The sequence below is a fragment of the Neltuma alba genome, unplaced genomic scaffold, assembly GCF_004799145.2.
Source record: "Neltuma alba isolate B1F8T4 unplaced genomic scaffold, ASM479914v2 tig00004456_pilon, whole genome shotgun sequence".
Classification (NCBI taxonomy): domain Eukaryota; kingdom Viridiplantae; phylum Streptophyta; class Magnoliopsida; order Fabales; family Fabaceae; genus Neltuma; species Neltuma alba.
The window spans coordinates 40241-62642 of NW_021633717.1; the positions used below are offsets into that span (position 1 = coordinate 40241).

The following is a 22402-nucleotide window of genomic DNA, read 5'->3' on the forward strand; positions in this document are numbered from 1 at the left end:
CCAAAAAAGAAAACAGGAAAAAAAAACACTCATGAAGTGGAACTTTTTTTTTATACAATTCTATTTAAAATACTGTCCGACATAACGTCGGCACCTCTCAAGTTCGCTGGAAAGCACGTAACAATAAACGAATTTCATGGGGGGATGGGAAGGCCCATTTCACGACTCTCTGGGCCAAAACGCCCACTTTATGAGAAGAGGTACGTAAAAATAAGACGGATCTATGTCTACGCCAGATTCAATTGGATCCAGCTTCATCTTTCGCCTCCATCTTTTTATGTTTATTTGTCTGAGTTGTTGACAAATTTCCTTTTATTCCAAGGGTAGGCGTGATTCAACACGTCAATTCTCATTTAAATTACAGAAAAAAAAACTTTCATGCCACTAAACTATGTTATTATTGGTAATATTCAAAAACTATGAGGATCACTCATGTTCACGAGGGACCAACTTACTCTTTGTAACAATCCTTCAAAATACACAACTCCATAAGTATAAAATTTGGCCAAAAAACTTATACAAGAACTCTATTTGACAGACGAAATTGGATAAACATTGGGCGTCGCTGTGATGGAGAAGTAATGCTCAATAGTGTCATATACAGTTTTTGGAGAATCAAATATTTGTTCTGCTGAAACTCACTCATATTTTCATTGGGACAATGAAATAAAGTCATACTTTATTGGACACATGTGATACAAAAGAAAATAATCGATAATGACACAGACACCATCTTTCGATATCTGAAACAGAGTTCTTCTCCTAATACAAAACAATCGCTTAAAATAATTCTTGAAAGAACATAAACAATGACTTGAATGAGACTCAGTCACATTTAAAACAAGTATAACTGACAACATCCATCATTCTCGTAGAGGAATGAATTAGCAAGAGATGTAGATTACCCATTGGCTGGGTAAGGAAGCAATAAAATATCAAAATAAGTTTTTGAATCTGTGAATTTTAGTGACACCTATTTCAATGTGTTTATCGGTCCATCATGCATAGTAACACATGCCAGGGTTTCTAACACACCACAGGGGCTGAATTGGCTCTGCCCCTATACCTCTTCTTACCATTCTGTATCTCCACTCATTCAATCTATCTGTGGCCTCTGCATATCTCCTCATACCCTTCTCATCTCTGTTGCCGGACCACAACGACTCAGCCATCGCCGATGTTCTCGGCCAAACTCTCGAATCCAAAACAGTTTGATCTGCTTGTTCAGACCACAGTGCCACTTCCCCACCAAGAACCAGCTTTGCCTCATCTTCACTTAAACCATACGTGATATCATAGTTATAGATAAGTTGCCAGGTCTTGAAGGGTCCACACCAGGACCCTCCATGCCCTTGATCTCCACTTTTAATAACATACCGGGAATCATTCCCAACAAAATCCCCATGTCCACAGTCCAGATAATAGAAATCTGCAGACGAAACAATGGTTCGGTATCCAGAAGAAACAAGACGCTTCGTGTTGTCGTGTCCGTTGTTCCATGTCTGTAGAATCACATTTTCTTTAGGAAGCATTGTGGATGGAACATGAACTTGGTCGGATAGGAAAACATCTTCCCAGTAGACCACAGTTCGCTTGAGGGATAAGATATAAGGGAGAGTAGAATTGATGAATGTCTCAAGAAGTTGGTTGAAGGTTCCATTGTTGGCTAGGAACGCTTGAATTGTGGGATCGGTTTTCCAGCAAGCTGGGATGACCTCATCAGCACCACCATGATAGAATGGTTCCGGAAATAATGAAGTAACATCCTTTATGACATTCTTAAGTACAGTGTAAGTCCTAGGATTTAAGGGATTTAAATGTCCTGTTCCAGGTTCTGCAGCAAGTGCATCACCCACACGGCGGCATCCAGAACATGTTGGCACATGTTACAATATCTGGATATGCCAATGCCCAAGATCCTGTGTGCCCTGTCCATTCAGAAGTTCATTAAATTAGTAATCATGGTAATCTGAGATTTATGAACATTGACATAAAATGAGACCCGATAGATACAGATCCTGTTCAGCCTCCCAGTTCACATTTTCTTTTGAACGGCAATCATCATTGCCTCAATGGATACTGACCCAAATATGATACATCCAAGATATAAAACGTTATACACGGGTGTCAAACAAATATCAAATACATTGGGATTTGTTTTTCAAGCATACGAGCCTTACGGATCATGATACCTAGTACCATCACTGACTTATGTGAAAAGGGCATGCTTTTATATTAGAATAAATGTTATTTCAAAGTATCAGTACCCCAAGTTGTAAACTTCAAACTAGAATATTAAACAGAAAGTGTAATTAATTAATAATCAAAAGGTCTTATGAGTAGAATAATTTATTAGTCCTCATCATTCTGTGCGCACTTTCGAACTTAAAAAATTGGGCAATCCCCTGCCCGACTTTCCAGCAACGCTACTTACAGTAACACATCAACTCAGAAAATGTAATTTGAACTGCTAATTGTATAGAACAACTAATTGTATCAACCAGCCACTTCTTTTTGGTGTTTTTGGGGGATCTCAGTCATTTTTTTTTTCTTCTTACTCGGTGAAGTTTTTAACGAGTAATCTTCGGCCGATCCCGAGGTTGTAGGAGAGATCAGCCCCATTAGTTGCATCCAAATAACTAGATCTGCGGTTATGGCCTGTCACAAAGTCAAAGCTTTACAGTTTCAATTAGAACATGATCATACTATAGATTTATATACAGACAAAACCAAATTCTTCTATTTTTTATTTCATCATACAGATTTTAACAAAGGATGATTACATACATGGTGGGCAAACAAACGGATAAGCTGACTCGGATACTCAGTACATAATCTCATACTCTTTTCTTCTTTTTCAATGTTTCTCCGTTTTACTGGGATAAAAAATATATGTTTTCATAAATAATTTCTGTTCAATTTTAATTTTTAAAAAAGTGAAAGCTTTTGAGCTATGTAAGGATATACCTGCATACTCTCAATTTAAAAAAAAAAAAAAAGTCATGCTCGTGGTCTTAGAATTATTAGCAAGGAGCCTCATAGTCAAAAGAATAAAAAATATTTGTCACTTGAATGCATGCTATTAAAACCCAACTCAGATCCGTTAGTCAAACCAGTCAAAGAACTATTAGGGGCCTGTTTGGGTGACCCTCAAAACCATGGTTTGGGAGGCAAAACCATCGTTTTGGTGAGATGTCACCCAAATAACATTAATTTTGGGCCAATAATCTGAAATCATGGTTTGGGCCAAAATCATGATTTCAGGAGAAGTGAATTCATTCTGCTTCTGGCTCAAATTGGAGAGATGATTATGCTTGTCAGAGTAGATCTCAACAATAATATGATTTTAACATTTCTCAATTATTTTTTTATAAACATATTTAACCTTATATCTTATAAACATATATACACATATTAATTATTTATTAATTACATTATCTTATGTATTATTAATTATGTTGGTAAAAAATATATTATTAACAATTTTATTCCTTCAAATTAAAATATATCATAAAATTTATCTTTTATATAATTATCATATTAACTTATGTTTTTTTTAGTAATTTGTATATATAAAAAGTACTTCTGATAACAGCTATCCAAATACTCTCACTTCTCAAAATCACTTCTTCACATAATATATTCTTCATAGAATCTATTCTTCCTATAATTTATTCTCTAAAAACTATTCTCCAAACCATGGTTTGGTTTTATCCAAACACATCCTAGTACTTTCTAACGGGTGTTAAGAGTTTTGAATAGGTCAATCGCATTGGACTTTATATTTTTACCAAGTCTAAAGCAATATCATCTTAAGGAAAACAAATAGCAGTTCATCGTATCTATGTGTGTTTTAGTAACTGATTTTGTTGGATTATATGTGATCTAGGGGTATTTGTTATATACAAAAAATACTTTTACATAAATTGTGATAAAACTCTCCTCACATTTCGCGGTATACAGTAAAAATTACTTTTAGAAACATCTTATACAGAGATATTCTATTTATTTGTAAATTAATATCCTTTTTATTTAAATATTATTATTATATATAAACGTTTTTATATGCTTTAATTAATTTAATCCAATTCAACTATGATTGTGTGCAGACCAGTCAACCACTCATCACTGATCCCAAAACTACCACTTTTATCGGTCCAATTTTCAGCGTTAGCGTGTACGTCGGCTGGGCACTGATCCGGGTGAAAAAAAAATGAAAAAAAATAAATAAATTTGGAGGTCAAATTAGATATCCTAACCAGGTGAGTCGATTTCAGGCAGAACTCTAACACCATGATCAAGCCCAAATCGAACAATCCTTCTAACATCGGCGGGAGAATACTGCATATCGGAGCCATACGACCCCTTATCGGCCAAATCTGGTTCCGAAGGCACCACCAAAGGAAAAGAATGCGAGTCCGTAATGTGCCAGTGCAACACGTTCATCTTGTTCATACTCATCGCCGAAATCATCCTCAGAATATCCTCCACCGGAAAGTAATTTCTCGAGGTATCAAGCATAAAGCCTCTGTGAGCGAAAATCGGCGCGTCCCAGACGTACACTTCCACCGCCACGCGCGTCGGATTTCCCCATACGAGCTGCGAGAACGTCTCCAGGCCTCGGATGGCGCCCCACGGCGTCGCGGCGGTGAGATTGGCAGGTCCGGTTGCAGGGATTGTGAGAGAATAGGACTCATCGACGCCGTGGTGGAGTGGAGCGGCGGGTTCAGCGACGGTGATGATGAGGGATTGTAAGGGACGGGTGTTCGTGGGGAAATTAACTACGGAGGGAGGAACAAGAGGACGGTGGCGCTCGGTGAGGATGAGGCGGAGGTAGCGGCTGACGGCGGCGGCAAGGTGTGTGTGGTTAGGGGCGTTGGTGGTGATGGTGAAGGAAGGGGAGAGGAGAGTAGCTTGTTGGGGTGAAGGCCATTTGAAAAGTCTTGGATGGGGCCACACGGTAATGCCCGTGGTGGTGCCAGCAGCAGAGTGCACCTTCCCCTGAGCAATGAATATGCATAGTGCTAGCACAAGAAGTGATCGAGAAGGTGCATCGAAGGCCATTGTTGGTGGAATTGAGTGGACTTGGGGTCTTGGTCTGTGCTTCAATATATACTAAATTTTTCAGGAAACAAATAGGTAAAAAGACAGAAAAATGCTACTTAAACTTCATAATCCCCAAATGGTATGTTAAATTTGAGAAATCCCAATTTGATCTCAAGAGATCAAATTGAAATTATTATATGAAAGGAAAAAACTAAATTGCCCTTGATTTTAAATATGGTTTTTAAAATATCACAGCTCCTACTGGCCTGCCAGTCATCGGAACTCTGGCAGCGGCAGTCCCCAGAGCTCCGGCGACTGGTTGACAATTGGTCACCGGAGTTCCATAGGTTAGAAAAAAAAAATTTTGAAAATTTTTACAACTTCAATGTAACGGTTAACAACTTTTATAATGTTATTAACAATTTCAGTATAGCAATTAACAACAGGTTTTCTGAGAAATTCAACAAACTCCGGCAACTGGAAACAATTTTTTTCAAAATTTTTTACAATTTCAATATAACCGTTAACAACGTTTGTAACGTTATTAACAACTTCAATATAGTAATTAACAACAGGTTTTCTGGGAAATTCAACAAACTCCGGCAACCGGAAACAATTTTTTTGAAAATTTTTACAACTTCAATATAACCGTTAACAACTTTTGTAACGCTATTAACAACTTTATTATATCAGTTAACAACAAATTTTTTGAAAAATTCAACAATTGGTCACCGGAGCTCTACCGGAAGAAAACAATTTTTTTGAAAATTTTTGCAACTTCAATATAACCGTTAACAACTTTTATAACGCTATTAACAACTTTATTATATCAGTTAACAGATTTTTTGAAAAATTCAACAATTGGTCGCTGGAGTTCCGACGGAGGAAAACAATTTTTTTGAAAATTTTTATAATTTCAGTATAATGGTTAACAACTTTTGTAACCCTATTAACAACTTCAGTATAACGGTTAACAACAGGTTTTTGAGTTTGTTAAAGGTATTACTGAAGTTATAAAAATGCCACTTTTTGAATTTTTTTGAAAAACCTGTTGCTAACTGCTATACTAAAGTTGTTAATAGAATTACAAAAGTTGTTAACCGTTATACTGAAGTTGTAAAATTTTTCAAAAAAAATTATTTCCGGTCGCTGGAACTTGTTGAATTTCCCAGAAAATCTATTGTTAATTGCTATATTAAAGTTGTTAATAGTATTATAAAATGTGTTAATCGTTATACTGAAGTTGTAAAAATTTTCAACTTCAGTATAACGTTAACAATTATGTTTTTTTGAAAATTTTTACAACTCCAATATAATAGTTAACAATTTCAATATAGCAGTTAATAATAAGTTTTTTGAAAAATTCAAAAAGTGGCATTTTTATAACTTTAGTAATACCTTTAACAAACTCAAAAACTTGTTGTTAACCACTATACTGAAGTTGTTAACAGGGTTACAAAAGTTGTTAACCGTTATACTGAAGTTGTAAAAATTTTCAAAAAAATTGTTTTCCTCCGCCAGAGCTCCAGTGACCAATTGTTGAATTTTTCAAAAAAATTGTTGTTAACTGATATAATAAAGTTGTTAATAGCGTTACAAAAGTTGTTAACGGTTATATTGAAGTTGTAAAAATTTTCAAAAAAATCGTTTCCGGTCACCGGAGTTTGTTGAATTTCTCAGAAAACCTGTTGTTAACCGCTATACTGAAGTTGTTAACAGGGTTACAAAAGTTGTTAACCGTTATACTGAAGTTGTAAAAATTTAAAAAAAAAATTGTTTTCCTCCACCGGAGCTCTGACGACCAATTGTTGGATTTTTCGAAAAATCTGTCGTTAATTGATATACTAAAGTTGTTAATAGCTTAACGGTTATATTGAAGTTGTAAAAATTTTTAAAAAAACTGTTTCCGGTCGCCGGAGTTTGTTGAATTTCCCAGAAAACTTGTTGTTAATTGCTATATTGAAATTGTTAATAGCGTTACAAAAGTTGTTAATGGTTACATTGAAGCTGTAAAAATTTTCAAAAAAATTGTTTCTGGTAGCTGGAGTTTGTTGAATTTCTCAGAAAACCTGTTGTTAATTGTTATACTGAAGTTGTTAATAGCATTACAAAAGTTATTAACCGTTATATTGAAGTTGTAAAAAAATTTTCCGACCGACAGAGCTCCGATGACCAATTGTCGGCTGGTCGCCACTGCTTCGGTGACCAACCGGCCAGTAGGGGCTGTGATATTTTAAAAATAATATTTAAAATGAAGGGCAATTTGGTCTTTTCATTTTATATAATAATCCCAATTTAGTCTTTTGAGACCAAATTGGGATTTTTCAAATTTAACATACCATTTGAGGATTATGAAGTTTAAGTAGCACTTTTCTGTCTTTTTCCCAAACAAATATTACCTCCCTCCTAGATAAATATGGGAAATAATAAAAAAAATTTAAAAATTATTAAATCTCAAATCAGATTTATTTCTTACATTGTAGCATGTTTTAACTGAACTTGACTTAAAGACAATAATAGAATTTGTTGGTCTCTCAAATTTGTCCTAATTTTGGCTTTAATCACTCAAATTTCAAACAATAGGTTTTGGTCTCTTAAGGGTAAAATTGTCCAAATTTTTATTGAATTATAGGAACTAATATTTTAAAAGAACAGAAATTTGATGGATCAAAACCAAAATAAAAGTGGGTTTGAGACACTAAAAATTGCATTAACTCATATTTTGTATAGGAATTTCTCATTTAAAAGAAGATAGTTTGAAAATACACATTTATTATATATAACTAACTAATCTAATTTTATTAATATTTATAAATTATTTATTCATCTTTTATATTAGAAATCGGATGTAGTATATACATATACATATATGGCTTTCTTTTTAAGCCAAAATGAAAAATTAGTTCAGAGGACCATGCTCGGTTTGGTTGGAGTTTGGAGTTTAAAAGGAAGTAATGATGATGAGGATGATAATAATAATATTAGAAAAGCATTTATAATCAATCGAATCTGATGAGTAAATGCCAGATTAATGTATTAAAAATAAATTAGTTTAAACGTCAAGAATGGGTGATGCAAGGGGGAAAAAAAGATTGGTTTTCCTTTTCGTTCCCCACGATAGGCTATATTTTTTATTTGATTCATCTTCAACTGTTTTTTGGCCAACAATTATTCATTTTCAACTTGTGCATGTACACATTCTACTCATAAATTAAAATTTATAGAAAACAAATTTATTGATAAATCGTGAGTAATGTGATTCACAGCAGATTTGACATAAAGTGATAAAACATGTGTTTCACAATCTTAATTCTATTTTTTAAAAAAAATTAATTCTTAACAATGCGCATGCTCTTCAATATATTGATTTTAATGTAAAAAAATTCTTTTTTTTTTTAATAAATAGAGGTGTGGGCAGACGCTTGGTGTGCATATATGATGATGAGTCTTTATAATCTAAAATATAAGTCAAATCTTAAAAACAAAAATTTCCTATATACCATGGAAAAAAAGTAAAAAAGTAAAAAAAAAAATTTGTTTCCTTTTTCATCATACTACTCTTACTCTTATTAAGGACATTAAATTTATAACACCTAAATATATCTGATTAGCAAGGGTTTTTGAAGAAAGACAAAATCTAATTATTATAAATAACTAACTTAACAAACTTTGTTAGTTTACTCAAATTAATCAACTAACACTTACATTAAAGACTGAGGTAATATATATATATATATATGTGTTTGTGTCTCTGAGATAAAGGCGATGAAATCAAAGAAAAAGAGGTTAAAAAATAAAAATAGAGGGGTTGATAGAAATTAGAATAGCGGTGCATATATATGAACTTGTAGCTTTTTTTTTTTTTTGCTAAAGCATAGGTATCCTCCTATTAGATGTAATTCTATCCGAGACACTGTCGGGTACTAATTGTGTGGCATCTCTTCCAGCGGGGATTCAAACATTGATTCGTCATGTTATGAGGGACTAGTCCCTTCTATTAGATCCAATCCTGTTGGTATGAACTTGTAGCTTTTGTTTTCTTATATTTCGTTTGCTATTTGTTGGCCTTTTTTACTCACATGACACGTACTTTGTTCCTGCGAAAAGTCCATTTGTTTTTTCGACAAGGCGTCTTGGCTTTAATTAAATTGTTTCAACTTTAAACTTGTCCTGGCGTACAAGGTAACCATCAAAAGCTATATAATATGACATTTTCAGAATAAAAATATTAATCTTTTGTCCTTGTCTTTACATCGTCTTTATCCTTGTTTTCTTCTTCTTCCTTGCCTGAAATTCAGTTTGATTTTATTCTCTTTTTCTATGTTTTAGAATAAGTTTTTAGACCAAGTTTTGAAAATAAAAAATTAAAAAGATAGTTTGTTCTCATTTTAGTTTTAATTATTCAAGCTTTAAACTATAGTTTTTTTTATTTAAAATATTAGTCTTCATAATTTAATAAACGTTTCTCCACTACACTCTAATTTTATTTTTAAAAAAACTAACAAAACATTATAGAGATGTTCTTTTTTCTTTTTCCAAGAACATCTTTTACTTTTTTATTTTTTTATTTTTCAAAATACGTAATGAAAACACATTTTTAACAAGTTTTTCATTTTCTTTCCAACAGCAAAAACTGTCCTGCATGGAAAAAATCACTGTGTTTTGTTTTAAATTTTTGGGACAATTAATTTCCATATCCTTATAGTTTCATCTGATTTTTAATCAAGTCCCAATAAAATTTTTTCTTTTTATCAGATTCTTTTACTTTCACTTGTTTTTAATTAGGTCCCTCCCAATAAAAAACTGTCCTTATAGTTTCATTTATTTTTGAATTAGATCCTTTTTAGTTTTAAAAAAATTATTTATTAACTTTATTCTTTAAAATTAATTTCATTTTTAAATTAATAATCCTGTAATTGGAAAAAATAATTAACATAATCATTTAGTAATCAATAATAATGAGAATAAATAATTATATTTAACTATAAATTATTTATAATTATATTCTAATTTTAGAAAATTTTATTATTATAATTTGAATTTTATAATTATAAAAGTTAGAATTGAAAAATAAATAATACATATGTTTAACTAAAAGTTTAAAAGAATATTAACACAAGATTATTATAATAATTTACTATTTATAGAATATTATTATTTATAGAATAAAGAATAAAAACTACAAGGACCTAATTAAAAATAAGGTAAAACAATAAGGACCTGATAAAAAGAAAAAAAAATATAAGGACCTAATTAAAAACCAGTTAAAATTGTAAGGGTTTGTATATTAATTATCCCTAAATTTTTTTAGCCAACGTTTTGTTTTAAATCTTTCAAACTTTCTCACGGTGTGGCAAAAGGCAAGCACCGCGTGATAATGCATTAATGCTTTAAGTTACGATCACAAATTGGATTAATTACTTCAGTATCTGAAAGAAAAGATTGAAGAAGATAATACTCCTCCGGTTATTAATATAAGACCTAATTATTAAGTTAATTTTGATCCCAAATATAAGACATATTTTTCATATTTATCAATTTTTTAAAATTATCTTTATGATACTTCTTCAACCATAATTAAGTGAGGAAGGAAAGATATTAAAAAAGATAATTAAAGTGTTTTAGGAAAAACATGTCATATTTTTTATAATTAACTAACTTACCTAACTTCCTTAATCTAATCAAATTATTTAAATAAATCTTATATTAAGGACTGGAGGAGTTATATTACTGTTGAGATTCTTCTAGATTCTTTTTCGTTAATTATAAAAGCGAGTTGGATTAAGTTATATTTATTTCTATCATTTCAACCAGTTTTTAGTGGCAGATTTTTCTAGATTTTATACTAGCTTATTGGCTGCGTGCATGAAATCAAACTCTTTGGCTTTGATTTCTAAAAAGATTTAAGAAAAGAACTAAATGAAATTTAAAAGTTATAAAAAAAATCATTAAATTGAAAAAATAACATAACAATTGTCTCATTAAATGTAAAATAAATATACAAACTATTGTGAAGATTAATATTTGTTAATATTTCTTAAAAATTACTCATCCGGTCCTTAATATAGGACCCAATTGTTGAGTTGGTTTTGGTCATAAGCCATAATTACCCCTATGGTTACTCCCTAACTATAATTAAGTAGAAGAGGGATAGAGGGTATTAAGAAAGATGATTATGGTATTTTAAGAAAAATGTGTCACATTTTTTATAATTAACTAACTTACCTAACTTTCTTAATCTAATCAAATTAGTTAAATGGGTCTTATATTAAGGACCGAAGAAGTATTAACTGTATTAATAATTATTTCTAATTTAAATCATGGAATATTATTTTCACGTCTTCAATTATTTTGTTAAGAGCATTCGGACGTAATCCTCTAGAAAGTTGGCCAAAAAAAAAGTAATCCTCGAAAAAAACTTTTAACAACCGAGGCACTCAATCATTTGATTAAATAAGTAACTTATAAAGAACAATTAAATATCAAGACCTTTCTTGAGTCCCCATTTGTTCCTCCACGACAAATTAAACTAAGCTTCACAACTCACGATTTTTGTTATAAAAATTATGTTAATGAAATTTTAAGAAATTAATAAATTTGATTCACACATATATATATATTGACAATTCATATTATTGTATTATGAACTCCAATCATAATTTCATATAATTTAATGAATGATTTAAATTTTGAAACATGGCTTTGGATTGTTGCTTCTGTCTCATTAAAGCCATAGAAAATATCAGTCGCCGGCCTCACAAGTTATTCAAAGATTTTTATTTGACTTAGAATTGTCTTTGATGAACCTTCAAAAACAAAAAAGGGAAAGAAAAAAAAAAGGTCCATTCCCCTCCTTTGTTTTTTAACTAGGTGAACCGGCTCTGATTTCCTTGGTTTGTTCCCAAATTAAATAAAAAGAGATTTAAGGCATCTTAAATAAGATTCTAAATTTGAGTCCTTGGTATTAGATAATAAGATTTAAATAAAAAAATTATGTTAAGATACACATTTAAGGATTGATAATATGTGAAATGTACTAGTCCTTGTTATTAGAGTTAGTTAATTAATTTGGGTTAATTAAAAAAATTAGCTCTTATATATTAAAGATCAGAAGTAGTATACTACAAGAAAACATTAATTTACTTTTGAACTGGGAATTAAGAAAACATTGTTTTTTATCCGTATTATTGTATTTGAATATATTATGCAATTTTCTTATAAAATTATTGTTTTAAAAGAGCATGAGATTTAATTTATAGCCAGAATCAGGCGCATATAGGATGATGGACGCAAGGGAAGGTGTTGAGGAAGAGCAAGACTTCATTTACTTTTGAAATGGGAACTAAGAAGATGGTAATTAATTAAGAAAGTGAACATCTAAAATGTTACTTCTCTAGTCATTATTATAGGATCTAATTGTTAAGTTGATTTTGGTTCCAAATGTAAGATATATTTTTTATATCTATCAATCTTTTTCTAAATTATCTCTATGAATACTCCTTTAACTATAATCAAGTAGGAGTAAGAATAAGAATATTAAGAAAAATGATTATGGTGTTTTAGAAAAAATACAACATATTTTTTATAATTAATTGGTTTACCTAACTTTCTTAATCTAATCAAATTAGTTAAACAGATCTTATATTAAGAACTAAAAGAATAATTGGTGAATGATATGATGGCCTTTGAATTCAACAGGCTTATCAATTGCAGCTAGATGATCGACTTTTGTGGTGTAATGGTGCGGATATGGTAATTGATCATCTTGTTTGTGCTAATTAATTAAGCCAGCTCTAGTTTCAGTAGTGGATATACACATAATACATTAACTTTGTTTTTGAGGCCACCAAAGGAGGGGAAAATTAAAGATGATTGGTGGCAAATTAAAAAAGATTATATAGTATATATTGGAAGAACCAATGAACTTGACACTACTTGGCTAACATGACCAGCTTGTCTAGGTGCTTCAAAAGCTTTGTTTCCTAGCCAATAAGAGCATTCCTTTTAAGAAGGCCAATCCAAAATTTTGATGATGCCAAAACCAATTATGAGCCAAAAAAAATCATAGTTTATCTCATAAGCTACTGTTACTTGCTTTTCAATTACACAACTCTGTGATAAATCATATTTCTATATACTTGGGATATATATTTTAGGCTATTTTAAGAAGTAGATTGAACTTTAATTCCATTAGTAAACAAATAAATTGTTGATGCACTTAAGTGAAAGAATTAAGCAGTTGTGATATTTTAATAATTCTTCTCATTAAATTTCACTATTGGATATTACTTCTGTCTTAATATTTTGAATTCAGGGGCAGAATTGTAATTTTGGAATGACAGAAACATTTTTCCAGAAGAAAGGAAAAGGGAGTTCAAAGGAGATGAAATTCCATCACTAATGGAAACTAATTTCCATCACTAAAGGAAAGGGAATTCCACCGAAGGAGCTGAATTATAATTGCGGGAATTACAGAGCAGAGGCGGGAAAACGAAAATGAATTGAAGTAATTACTCCATGCCAGCTAAGACGGAATGGAAGAACAAAACAGAATAACAGAAAAAAAGAGTTCTTTACGGGGCAGAGAGGAGATATATATATTCTGGAGACAGAAAATCGTGCGTGGTTCTTTTCTCCGGAAGTCAGTAAGTAGAAATTGAGCTCCTATTCTTCCAACTGATCGGTATCCTCTGGAGTGGAAATCGCCGAACTTGAAAGCTTCCATGGAGAAACTACATTCGAACATCAAAGAGGAGGCAATCACTATCATGCGTAGCTAAATCCACAAATTCTTCCAAGAGTAGAACTAAATCTGAGCTACTGGATTGAGAAGGGAGTTGTTTTCATCTATCTTTTTCAATTGCTCTGCTAGTCGTGGAGTATTTAGGAAAGAATTCAGTGGTATTCTGTTTTAGATGATTAGATGAATGCTATGTAATTGAACGCCGTAAAGACTCGGTAGTCCATTCTTGAATTAGTAGTTAATTAGATCCTTATTACAGTTCAGTGAAACTAAATATTGTGGTCTGATTAATTGATTCATTTGAATAGAAGTTCTATTTGATTAAGAATGTTGAGTCCTTTGCTCGTTCAGTACATTTAGCTCCAGATCAGATTAAGGCAATGACGATGAAGTGAAACTCTTGGAGGAATTGATATTCTGATTGTATTTTTCTTGAGTTCCATCATACTGCTTGCATTTACATTCATTCTCATTTTAACACTGCACCTGAAAGTCAACAAAGAATTTTTCTTGTATTGATCTGAATGTGCTTCGTCTGCTATATGTTCTGCAAGTAAATTGTGTTAATTTTGCTTAGAAAGTCAGAGAGTTATTAGACCAAGTGATTCGACACTGAGGTTGCATCAGTATACTGCATACTCTTTCTTTATTATCTTTTGATTGCCTATACGACTAAGGATAAATCACTCTGGTTCTTTTATAAATCATTCTCAACATGTTCCACCCAATATATTAAAAAAAACAAACCTTAGACCCCTTAAAATTTAAGTGTAAAGTAGCATTCAGCATCTTTATGTTATTTTTTTAATACTTCCAATACCTTAATTTTATTTATAATGCATCCAGTACTCTAAACCACATATAAGATTAGGATGATAGATGTAACTAAAAACATAACATCACACTGCTGAATATACCATAAATTAGATCAGACTACTTTCCTAACATTTATCCAAATATGTGCCTGCTTTTCATAGACTTGCACATGAAACTATTAGCATTTCCATTCCATTCAAATTTATGAATACTGATATTCATGCCAAACAAATACAGTTCAACTGTTGAAGGTATTTGGATCAACAAAACAAGATTTCGTGTATTCATTCACGAGTTGTGTGAATTGCTGCATATTTGACATATATATTGATATATACACTGATGATTATTATCATCTTCATCCCCATTCCAGTTGCTCTTCACCTTCGGACCAGTTGGCCCTTCCTCTCCCAACACTTCACTCGGCAAACTATTCACAATATTATCCAAAAACTTCTTCAACTTCCCAGGCAACCATTTCACTTTCTTAAGCTCTTTTGCGATGTCATAGCTTATTACTGGACCCCATTCTCTGAAATAGTTCAGCCATGGCGGCTCCACTATCTGCGATCCCAAATACTTTACAGAAATCACTTCATACCCCACTCCCATATCCATTATTATTTTACTTTTCGAAGTAATATCGGTACCTTGATGGTGGACCCCTGCTTTGTGGTAAAGCGCATGGCCATGGAGCGAAGAATAAACGATGGGTTTGTTTTTGTTCTTGAATTCAAGCTCAGAGGAATCAACCCAAGTACCACCACTGTGTTCTGAGAAATATACTCTTTGGAGTTCTCCATTGAAATTGCTTACTCTTAGTGTCACATGTTCCCAATCCCCGACGTGTTCGCCAATTTTTCCCAATGAAATGGTGACAAACTCTACTTTTACTCTTTCTGGTCCATTGAATGGGTAGTATACCCAAAAGGCTATGTCTGTGAATGCTCCACCAAACATTGGTTTTATGTGTAGATATGCTTGTGAGCTTTGCAAGTCACCCCTTTTAACTCTTTCCTTGTTGGCTTCATCTGCTGGAAGATCCAACCAATAGGACCCGTCATTGTAATGATCCTGAGGAAGATTTGTGCCATTTGGTTGTATTGGGACAGGATGTGATTCACGTCCTCTTCTATAGAGTAGTCCCCCATTTCCAAAAAACCAATTTACAGAGGAAGGGAGGTATTCTTCATCAGGATGTAAGTACATTATTGGAGAGTAAGCTTGTACTATTGCTTGAATTTGTTGTAGATTGGGCATAGAGGCTAAGTTTAAATTGGCGTTTTTCAAACAGGATATAGACAGAAGACTGTTATTTCCACCATTTTGAGCTAGAAATGTACCTACATGAAGTCCTTGAGCTTTGGTCCCTCTGTTGCTTGGTCTTATTTCATAAATATTGAACTCATTGGAGTCACTGGATGCTCCTGGTCCCCAAATCCAATTAAATGTCTCAATTTGATCAGTAAGGTCTGACCGGACACACCGAATTTTATCGAGGGAAGGCTTGTCCAGTGTGGTGGTCACAAGATTGCCTACTGCTTTATAGCCATCAGGAGGAGTTGGTAACCAAAAGTAAGCTGGGCTATTTCGACTAAATTGCGTAGAGTTGCTGCTCCATATTAGTTTGTAGTTAAGTGGTTCCTTTAGTGCTGGCTGACTGGTTGAAGAATTATCTTTGGCCACAAGAACCCATCCAAAAAGAGGCTTGTTGTTGGGTTGGCTATAGTAACCTAATATAGAGAATCCTTCTGGTAGTCTTGTTGGTTCAAAGATTGTGGCCCCAAGATTATCTGGACCACCTTCATAAGATGTCCATACTTTGTTGAATGTTGAAATTTGAGCCACTTGTATGTCTCCCAGTTTGATGATCCCACTGGCAAATCCATCACCTGCATGCAAAGGAGTAATCCATCACCAATAAGAATTGGCTAGACAAAGAGTAGCATATAGGTCATATCTGATAAATTTTGACAGCATCTGGCATATCACAGTACTTTAGATTATAGTTGAACCTCACATGTTTTGCCCAAAAGAAACGAACTAACTATCACGTGTGTTCAGGATATGATATAACTCTCTTTTTTCCCCCCTTGCCAACAGATACAACTGTTTTTGAAGTATCAATGCTTTGCAGAGAGATACTACAAATGTGGAACATGAATCGGTTGTGTTCTATGGTTATGTTTGGTATGGAGTATTGAAAATAAGGGATAAGGATTGAGATTGAGGTTGAAAACATATGTTAAAAGGATGCTTAATATGAGTGAACACAGCATAAACAGTTGTATCCTTTTAACATATGGTCTCTCTTTTGAACAATAGAGAGGAAAAGAGAGGACAGAATGATGACAAAGGTTATTTACCTGGTGGCCAGACTGGTGTTGGCGCAGGAAGCTTGAAAGTTGCGTCAATGGGAAGTGTTTGGTCTTTCTTGGAGATACCCTTTGCACAAGAGAGAGTAAGACAATTTCCCAGCTCTGTTTTTATCACAAGAAGATCGAATCCCAAGGCATATAAGGAGAATATTCCTTTGATATGTGCTAAATGTGACGGTAGAAGCTATGTAAGGTCATTGAATTAGCAAATTTATGTGTGGGAACAAAACGACGTCCCCGTGGCGTGTCGTTCAAGGAAGGCGTTTTGTTTCTACAGCTATTCTTCTAGGCTTCATGGGATACGATCATTTATTTATTGATTGAATGTATGATTCAACTGATTTAAAACAAGCATCAGGCATCTAATTATCATGAATTAGAATATTCATTTTATTCTATGACATAGTGCGTAATATGCAAGTTACCAGATAAAACTGAAGTTTGAAAAAAAAAAAAAATCGTCATTCCTATGGCTTAATTATAAATACACATGTCTCATTGTTCATTTTAATTTGAATGTTTTATTTAGCTTCTTATTAGCTAAATCATAAATTCAAAACTTTATAGAAGTTTACCAACATTAAAGGAGAAAATAGCTAACCTACATCAAAGAAAAGCTAATAGAGAACATATTATATTATATTATCTTTAGGCTAGTTTTTAACTTTTTATCACTAAATTGAATTCGTTTCATTCACTAGTTATAAATTTTTTTATGATAGTTATAGTATGATTCCAATCATTTTTCAATAATGTCAATACTTTTATTTTTATTCTTGAATTGGAGTAAAAAAAATTATTTACCTTCTTAATAATTCATTTTTATTTTGATATTTTATGTTGTTATTTTCGTTATGTAAATAAAGCACTCTTTTTACTTATTTTTAATGTTTATCGTCATTTCATGTCGAATTAATATATTTGTATAAATAAATTTGAAAATGTGTAAAAACAATAAAAAAAATTTGAAGATTATATTATTGTTATGAATACAATAATATCTTTGTGGATGTCCATATATCTCCCTTTATCTCCTATAATCTCTAATATCTCCCATTATCTCTATATCCCACAATTATCTCATATTATCGAGAAAATATATATTTTGTTAGAAAAAATACTTCATATTTTGAGAGAAAAAAAGTATAACAAAAGTGAAATATACCATATAGTGATATAATAATATATTTTAGTTCCTGAAGAACTATATAGAGCATTTTTTTTTTTGAAGAACTATATGTAATCAAAAAAATTGATATAGTTCCAAAAGGACTAATAACAAAAGATTGATATAGTTTCAAAAGAACTAATAGCAAAATGTTGATATAGTTCCTGAAGAACTAGTAACAAAATCGATATAGTTCTTAAATAACTAATGTAGTCCCCCCCCCTTTTTTTTTTGTGGGTAGAAAAGGAATTAATAATGAAAAATTATAACCCACAAACATTTATATGAGAATATTTACTTATTATAGGGTCTTAAGGTGATAGCTCAATTGGATTTAAATCTATTATTATATATGAATCAGGAAGCATTTGGATTTCCAAGTTAAAGATATGTTATTAGCTTACTATATATTATTCACTGTATTTGAAATATAGAAATAAGAAAAATATATTTATATGACTTACACTTGAGGGTGAGATTGTTGAAATACAAGTGTGAATCATGTTAGGTGGAATTTGTTATTATTGATATTAATTTCATTCCTTATATCTCATGTTCCTTTTGAGAAAAAAAAAAGCTCCAGAAGAGCCAGTAGCGCTTAACCTTCCATGAGTGCACAGGTTTCTACCATTTGGGTAAAAGATAAAAACTAATGCTCTAGAAGAGTTATATCATTATTTATTATCCTGAAGATAAAATCTATAATTGATAACATATTTCTTATGGAATATTAAAGAAAAAAAAATAAATAATATAACATGGTAACAAGAAGTTTACCAATAATTGAGAATAATTTTACAATAAACTAGAAGTTTATGCATTCATAGTTTGGCATGACCGGTTAGATCATCCCGGATCATAATGATGCAAAATATCATAAAAAATGTGCATTGTCATTTATTAAAGAACCAGAAGATTCTTTAAAATGATATGTGATTCAAGAATTTTTATGTGTTGTTTGTTCTCAAAAAGAACTATGCTCAAAATCGGATCCGTACAGATTTATAATGTATCAAATTTATATATGGGCCCATTTAGACACCATGTAGACCAAAGTAATACTCTATAAGTGAAAGATGCATCTATAAAATGGTCACAGGTGTTTATGATCAACTTGCAACCTGAAGTTTGCAAATATGTTCAAATAATTACATTAAGTACATAAGTTCTTGATTATGAAATCAATATGATTCTTGTTGAGATTGCTAGTGATTGTTCCTCACGTTGCTGATAATTATATGCTCAGTAAAAGCCTCCATAAGTAGCTAGATCAGAGTTTATGAGAATAGAATTCCTACTTGAGTGTGGGATGATTGATTTTATATATTTTTGCACATAAATGCATCAAGCCAACGATGTATTGTGAATTCTCCCATTATATTTGGCTTTTGGTTAGGAGTCAGACATTTTTCATCTTAGAATATGCAATATTTATTATTCCACCGTAATAATGGACATAGGTGGATATTAAAAGTAAGTTGGGATCAATGTTGGATAAAAACCTCCTTATTCTTGTTTGTCTCTAAATGAAACAAAATAATGTTTCTAAAGGAGATTTATGGATTTGGGAGACCTACATTGCATATTTCCAATATGAGAGGGAGAAAATGTATAGCTGGAAAAGAGAACACATAGAATGCACTTTCACTATCAAATGTAGATCCTCAAATATAGTAGTATGAACTAGAAGTTCATGAAGTATTGCATTTGTAAAACATTACTAATGTCTGCCAGATGCAATTACTGACCCAAATGAGAATTTTTAATTCTTATATTCCAGCTAAAAATGCTCCTATTCTTGAAGACATGCTAAAAGCATGATATTATGATCGGTTCCAAAAGAAAAGAAAAAGGAACAAATGATCATGATGATCATACTAAGGAGGCATGAATTGCAAAAGAGATTAAGACATAACCCTTTGACCCCTGAAGAGGTTTAAGTGTCTGAAAGTAATAAAGAGATCTCGATATATTATGTCATAAAAGAAAACGGGACCGACAAAGGAATAAAATTGTCGACAATAATTTGATTGATGATATCACATGATCAAGTGAGGATCTTATATATAAATCTATTATGAGATACAGATAGAAAAATGATTGGCCAACAGAAAAGAAAAGACGTAACATTATAATAGGAGATTTGTGTATCTCTAACCCAAACACCTAAAGTGTAAGGGGCATTTGTACAAGAAAACAGAAAGAGAATCTTGTGGTGAATTAAAATTTTTATGTATATTATCAATCTGGCAGTTTGATAAAATCTCATATGCGTCTAGAAATACAGTGACCCACTATGTAGTAAAATTATATGTGAATCCCAGAAGGATTCAAATTCTTGTATAAATATAAACGATCCAATACATGAATAGATATGGATCATAACGTATGAAAATTCTTGAAGGATTTAAGTTTCTAGAAGCATACAATTATGTTCTCAAGAACATCATTGAAGTAAGTCTCTATATGAGACATATGTGGTTAATATCAACTGAAGGAATGTTGTAAACTTATTTCAACTTGTCTGTTTATGAAAAGATTCAAAATGAGTCTGTTATCAATACTATTTATAATGATAGTATCACAACTCCTGATGAGTTTTCAAAAATTGCAAATTACTTAAAGAGAAAGTTTGAGATAAAAGCTTTGAGAAGAATACATATGGATAAATCACATCCATTATGTGTTTCGGTAGTTGCAAGATCTTTAGATATGGATTAAAGATCGATTTAGACCTCTAGAAGGTAATGAACAAATACTTGGTCCAGAAGTACCATGCTTTAGTATCACTAGAGCACATATGTATCTATCTAGCCACACATAACTCAATATATCATTTGCTAGTTAGCATGATATAGTTTGTCGCTAATATAAAAACGATGGAGCGAAATTAAGAATATTTTTCATTTAAAGGATACCGTGGATATCTGAAAGTACCCACAGCTAATTTTATTGGCTATGTAGATAAAGTATTTCTGTTTGATTCTCATGTTAAGAGATCACAGCATGATCCACATGTGGGTAAACTATAAAAGGACTATTCGTCTCATAATTTTTAGAAGATTATGAAATTCATATTTGACGTTTTTATCTAATTACAATATTTGGAAGGGTTGTTCGTTATATTAGACTTTGCAGACTCCAAGATGTTAACTGATGTTGTCAAGAGGGGGAGTTGATACACGCTGTACTCTTTTTTCCTTGTCTATGGTTTTGTCCCACTGGGTTTTCCTAGCAAGGTTTTTAATGAGGCAGCATTGCATAGTGTATCAATGAACGATGTACTCTTTTTCTTTCGCTAGGTTTTTATCCCATAGGGTTTTTCCTAGTTGAAGTTTTTTTAATGAGACACATTCATATATATTGGACATCCAAGGGGGAGTGTTATGAATACAATAATATCTTTGTGGATGTCCATATATCTCCCTTTATCTCCTATATCTCCTATAATCTCTAATATCTCCCATTATCTCTATATCCCACAATTATCTCATATTATCATGTGATTTGTAGATTCTATCAAAGATGTAAAACTGTGCCTATAAATAGAGGCCATGTATAATGTATTGTGTACTCTTGAACGGAATGAGAAAGACTCTCTCTTATCAATCCTCTCTTCCTTTGTATGATTCTTCTCTATTCTTCTTTATTCATAACAATTATGATTTATTTGTTACAAAAAAATTCCAACAAAAGTGATTTCATGTCACATAGCCTATGACTAGAAATCTCAAAGAAAAATAACAACATACACTAGAGGCGTATAGATCCAAGAAAATTAGGAGACATAAGAGGAAGGGAAAATGAAAAATTAGAAAATTTTACAGAATCTCACCTGAGAATGCCTTTAACTTCCCTGCTGCATCTTTGGTAGGTAGCCTTGCCGCCTCATGAACTGCCCACAGAAACACAGACAATACAAACCCTAAAACTATCATATTCATCATTTTCTTCTTCATCGTTCTCCAAACCCTATTTTCTCTCTCCCTCCACATATTATCAACAAAACCCAGAAGCTAGCCCTTCCTTCTCTGTGTGTGTGTGTTAGAGAGAGAGAGAGAGAGAGAGATCAGATTTCCTTACGTCCTTCCCTTGTTTTGGCAAATATATGTGTGTGCATATATACAAATATGTGCGCATGCATATATATATATATTGCTTGAACCATATGGGAATATAAGTACATTATTGAACTGTGTTTAGTATATTCTTCTCTCTCGTTTTCTTATGCATTTTCAGTGATGATATCAA

The 22402-nt window shown here is 32.0% G+C and overlaps 1 protein-coding gene and 1 pseudogene across 1 annotated transcript; both read right to left on the reverse strand.

The window, feature by feature from the left end:
* Positions 1–998: 998 nt before the first annotated feature.
* On the reverse strand, positions 999–5064 carry LOC114744825 (beta-hexosaminidase 2-like; annotated as a pseudogene).
* An 8646-nt stretch (positions 5065–13710) lies between these two features.
* Positions 13711–22110, reverse strand: LOC114744826 (uncharacterized). Its single transcript, XM_028932973.1, has 4 exons — positions 21987–22110; positions 16972–17085; positions 14944–16497; positions 13711–13778 (listed from the first exon to the last, which is right to left on the reverse strand). The coding sequence occupies exons 1-4, from the start codon at positions 22108–22110 to the stop codon at positions 13711–13713; spliced, it is 1860 nt and encodes a 619-aa protein (XP_028788806.1).
* Between the last annotated feature and the right edge of the window lie 292 nt (positions 22111–22402).

Excerpts from the sequence above, each read along its gene's own strand:
- LOC114744826 (XM_028932973.1), bottom strand. The coding sequence starts at position 22,110 with ATGAAGAAGAAAATGATGAATATGATAGTTTTAGGGTTTGTATTGTCT. Across the intron at positions 16,498-16,971 it reads AACACCAGTCTGGCCACCAG|GTGATGGATTTGCCAGTGGG; the intron begins GTAAATAACCTT and ends CTTTGCATGCAG. Across the intron at positions 13,779-14,943 it reads AGATGATAATAATCATCAGT|TTTCTCCATGGAAGCTTTCA; the intron begins GTATATATCAAT and ends GTTCGAATGTAG.